The sequence below is a fragment of the Penaeus chinensis genome, chromosome 6 (assembly GCF_019202785.1).
Source record: "Penaeus chinensis breed Huanghai No. 1 chromosome 6, ASM1920278v2, whole genome shotgun sequence".
In the NCBI taxonomy this organism is placed as follows: domain Eukaryota; kingdom Metazoa; phylum Arthropoda; class Malacostraca; order Decapoda; family Penaeidae; genus Penaeus; species Penaeus chinensis.
The window spans coordinates 3,460,981-3,465,980 of record NC_061824.1 but is presented as its reverse complement, the minus strand read 5'-3'; the positions used below and the strand labels follow the sequence as shown (position 1 = coordinate 3,465,980).

Below are 5,000 nucleotides of genomic sequence, written 5' to 3'. Positions count from 1 at the left end.
ATATTATGGTTATTATTATATATATATATTTATATATTTAATTATATAGTTATATAATTGTATATATGTATATATAGTTTTATTCATCTATATATAAGCATATATATATTTTTTATTCATATTTATGGTTATATATATATATATCTATAAATATATATACGTTTAAAGTTATATATATATATATATATATTTATAAATATATATACGTTTGAAGATATATATATATATAAATATATATACGTTTAAAGTTATATATATATATATATTTAGTTATATATGTGTGATATATAGTTATATATATGTATATAGTTATATATATATATTTATATCTATATATGTAAATATAGTTATATATATAATTATGTATATATAGTGATATATGTATGTATGCGTACATATATGTAGGTGTATGTCTGAATGCGTGTGTTTATATATATGTATGTATATCTGTATATTATGTAGGTGTATGTGTCCATGTTCGCGCATGCATACATGCCCTTTTTATACAAGCACGCGTGAGTTTTTGCGTTTGCATGCATTCTCATGTGTCCGCAATTCCTTATAAACGAGCATATTACATGACTGTCTCCAGAGCACGACAAGAAATCTGCGTTAAAGCATTTGATCTCGTTATTAAATGACACGCGTTTCCTCCGTGTGTACACCCTCCAGCTTTTCTTTCGTTACGGAATTAGAGAACCACAGGAGCCGGGCGGTGGACAGGAGACGGCGCACATCTCAATAACCCAAGAGAACCACCAACCGCTCTCCGCTGCCTTGCCCTCACTTCTAATTTAAATGTTGGTCAATACATTAAGGTTGTCCGCCTCGCCGTTGTCATTCTGGCCACCGCCACCTCGCTAGCTTGATTAAGACATTAAACTTTACCCATTGCCTCTGTGCCTCGCTTTATTTTCAAATTGGTCGTGTCGTGTGGTTTTCCTCCGTAAAAGCCTAGGGATTTTTTCGTTTTAATTTTGTGTGGATGATCTAGGAGGTTTGAGTGCGGTAAGTAGCAGCGGCGAGGAGCCAGGAGTGTGAAACATCAAAGAGAAAATGTCAAGAAGTGATACTCTGTCCCAACCAGAAGAAAATGTTCCTTGAGTCAGGAGTGTTGATGAAGACATTGTGAGCCGCTCAAGGGCTCGGCTGCCAAATGCCGCCGGATCCATTCTCTCGGCGCTCTTTAATTAAGCATCTAGCTCCTTTATCACAACCCGCAATATTGTTCCCCATAATTGCCGGGTAGAGAATGGGCTGCACAAAGGATTGGCCTTTTATTGGAGCGCCACGGGGAGCGGTTATGGAAAAATATGAAGTGCGCGGAGAGAGCAACAGCAGGGGTCTACAGAGGCGGGACGCAGCACCACGCGACAGTCAAGTGGGGCGCCAATTTTCTCGTTTTTACATCTTTCTCCTTCGAGTTATGCAACCTTATTCGCGGATCTGCTTATCGGGGAGTCAACAAAGTCATTCTGGCTTGAGGCCCGCGTCATCGGCTGACAGTGAAATGTAACGGTGAGGGAAGCGGGGAACCACACCAGGTTATTTCGCTATCTCAGGAAGGCTCGAAGCTCACACATTACATCACTGCCAAACGTACAAACTGAAATGGCCCAGAATTAAAAGCAACCCACCCTGGCCGTGCGATTGCTCCCTTATCAAACGTTAAGGACCGATGAAATGGCAAAGTATCGATAGAGAATGGGCCGTAACGGCGAGCGGCCAAGTGGACTCCCTCAAGATCGTGTAATTGGGTAAGAAGCTTGTTGAGATGTGGGGTACTTCTCCACACTGAATTTGGTAAGTGATGTCAGGTGTATGAAGGAGGCACGGCTAACATGTCATTCTCGCTGTTCATATCTTGTGCTAATGCTAAGGATTACCGGCTAAAACATGCTGATCATATTACCGAAGTAAGCACGAACACAATATGTCATGAATAATGAGAGATTAACCTATTTATCCACTTCTCACTATGGTATTCTGTGTGGCAACTGTCCCCCTGATGCCAGCACGTGACAGGTTTTACACATTTATCCACTTTTTCACACCTTCTCGCGATCGATCAAATGCATCGCAATCGGCCGCATCGAATCAGACTTACGCGGAGTAATGATAGTGCGGAGTGAATCCCGATCGCTTCGTATTGCAAGCGCCGATTTGCGCAAAATCAGGTTCGAGATCGGGCATCTGGCGAGCTCCGGCACCTCCCCACGAGGGCTGCTGATGGTGAGCATCATCCTTCGGCTTTTTCTGCAATAGTACAAACCCTCTGCAATAGCAGATCTCTCTCTCTCTCTCTCTCACCTTGCGAAGATGCTGGAGTAATGTGTAATTGTCCAGTGGGCTCCGGCTATTTATAGCGAAAAGAGGGAAGGGGCGTCAGCGTGGCGAGGGCGGGGGTGCGCGCTAGTAGTCCTACGGCGCGGCATCGCTATGGTCGTAGAGAAAAGCGAGAGAACCCGCGGGAGAACGGGGCATGGTAGTTAGTTGAGTTGTTAGGCGACCCTTGTCACCAATCGGGCGGTCTACCCATCGTGCGTGCTCCGCCGAAGCCCGACCGCCGATCCTCCCGCGCCTGTCCGGTCTGCAGCCGCTTCGGGAACTACAGTGACCTCTGACGGGAGAGAAGCTATGCCTTGTTAAATTCGCGAGAGCGGTGCGGGCCGAGTTAGAAGTGCCGTGATCTTGTCCCCTCCGTTCACGGGATCCCACTACCGCTGTCACGTTGTCGAGTTGAGCCAATTAGCGATCGCGTTGCGTCACGTGCAGTCTGTCACGGAACTTGTGTGATTTTGACACGTTGATATGTGCAGTGAAATCAAAGTGCCGCGGGCGATTTAGTGCCAACCTCTTCTTCCCTTCCTTCCTCCTGTCTAATACCCCCCCCTACAGTGTGTTTTATCGTGGAATGTGGAAATGCAAGATGGAAAAAAGAATTAATGTTTTTTCTCGGGGGAAAGATAATGGAAAATAATTGTCGCCGCGACCAAGGAATTCGCCGCGGAAGTTGTACTAATGTGGAACCGTTCTGTGGTGTAAGGAAACGACATTGAGAAACAGCAATGCAAGAGAAGAAAAGTAAGTTAGCGAGGATTGGAGGGGGATGACCTAACGGAGTGAAATGCCAATCGCCCAAGGTCTGAAACCCTCGTAGATGTAGTGCGCACTAACACTTGGAGATGCATGATTAAAAAGATTGAAAGTCGAGTTGAAATAACCTGTGTGTTTATGTCTCTCCTTACTAAATTAAGATTAAGAAAGGTATTATACAACCCTATTTTTAACTGCATAATTTTCTAGATTTTTTTTTTCAGCTTAGTCATCTAGGTAATATAAATGAAATAATAGAAGCATATATCATGGTAATAACAATGATGATAAATGCATAAATAAGCGGGAGAAAATGGGTGCTTAAGATGTAAGAAATAATATTACCTCCACTTTCATTGTATGTCTAGGATAACTGGATAATAAGAGAAGTTTTGAGGATGATTTTCTTGTGGAGATGAAGATAGAGAAGGCCGGTGGAGTTAACTAGCGTACAATATTAGATTTATGAGATCAAGAGCGCTCTTTCTCTTTCTTATTTCTTCCTCTTCTCCTTTTCCTCTTTCTTTTCCTTTTTCTGTTCTTCTTTCTCTTTCTTGATCCTTTACTTCGCTTTCCTCCATATTTCTTGCTCTTTTCCTCCCTTTCCTCATTATTCTATTTGTGTTTTTTCATCGTGTCTCGCGGTCCGTTTCTCCGTCTTCCTCTCCTCCTCTTCTTCGTTCGTAAACCGCCTTCTTTTTCGCTTCGTCTTTATCGTTCCCTCTTTCTTCTCTCTCTCTCTGTTTCCTTATTCTTTTTTTCTCCTTATTCCTTATTTTCTCTCTATTCCCCTTTCCCCGTTCTTATTTTCCTCGCCTCACCTCTTCATCATCTTCCCTTCCCCTTCTTCCTCTCCCCCTTCTTTCTTCTCTTCTTCCTCCCCATCCCCTCCTTCATCCGCCCCTTCTTCCTTTCCTCCTCTTCCTTCCTCTTCCTTGCCTCTTCCCTTCATGCCTGAAAATGAAAATAACTACAATTATAAAGTCTGAAACCGGGAATTTGATATGATAAAATTTGAGAATATATCTTTCTTTCTCTCTCTCTCTCTCATCCTTCCGCCTTCATTTTTTTCTTATGATGTAACGCGAATTACAGCCAAATGAAGAGAGACAAAGAAGGAGGAAAAATGAGATATTCAAATTGTGGTAAATCATCACCATTAGAATTATTGGAGGGAGAGAGAGAGAGAGAGAGAGAGAGAGAGAGAGAGAGAGAGAGAGAGAGAGAGAGAGAGAGAGAGAGAGAGAGAGAAGGAAGGAAGGAAGGAAGAATGAAGGAAGGATATATATAGAGAAAGAAATAGATATAGAGAGTAAGAGAGAGAGAGAGAGAGAGATAGAGAGAGAGAGAGAGAAAGAAAGAGAGAAATATAAAACATAATCCGTGAAATTGGAGATAAGTCACGATATTATCATGAGCGAAAGCCAAAACGAAAACTAAATATGTACCCTTGTAATTATTATGGCCATTTGGTGTGATGCAGCACAAAATTTTCCAAAAGGGCTGCTCTCATTTTAATATTTTTTTATGGGAGAAGTTGCGGTTGCTTTCAATTGCGCGGATCATAATTAAAATGCGAATGTATAGCAGTTCCTGTTTTTTTATATCGGTTTTAATATCTGGATTATGGGTAATGACATGCATGATCGCTATTGTTACCTCCGTCGAGATCGTTACTATTACTATCATCATAATTATGATTTTCCTCTCTTTTTAGTCCTATTATTATCTTCATCTCTTTATTAGGGTCATTAGCATCGCATATAGTACGACCATGGTTATAATTATATGCTAAAAAAAATTACCTTTACGAGAAAGTTATATTCTTTTTATATTTTTACAGCATATGCAATTATAACTTCTACAGCTGTTATTTTCACCAAAACTTAATTTCATTATCTTGC

General features: G+C 41.3%; 1 protein-coding gene across 1 annotated transcript in view; it reads left to right on the top strand.

Annotated features, from left to right (window-relative positions):
* Positions 1–2,316: 2,316 nt before the first annotated feature.
* The window catches only part of LOC125026658 (zinc finger protein GLI2-like), a 153,899-nt gene continuing 151,215 nt past the window's right edge, over positions 2,317–5,000 (top strand). Inside the window, exon 1 of the mRNA XM_047615238.1 lies at positions 2,317–3,084. Within this exon, the coding sequence (XP_047471194.1) occupies positions 3,069–3,084 (16 nt within the window). The 5' untranslated portion in view covers positions 2,317–3,068. The remainder of the gene's footprint in view (positions 3,085–5,000) is intronic.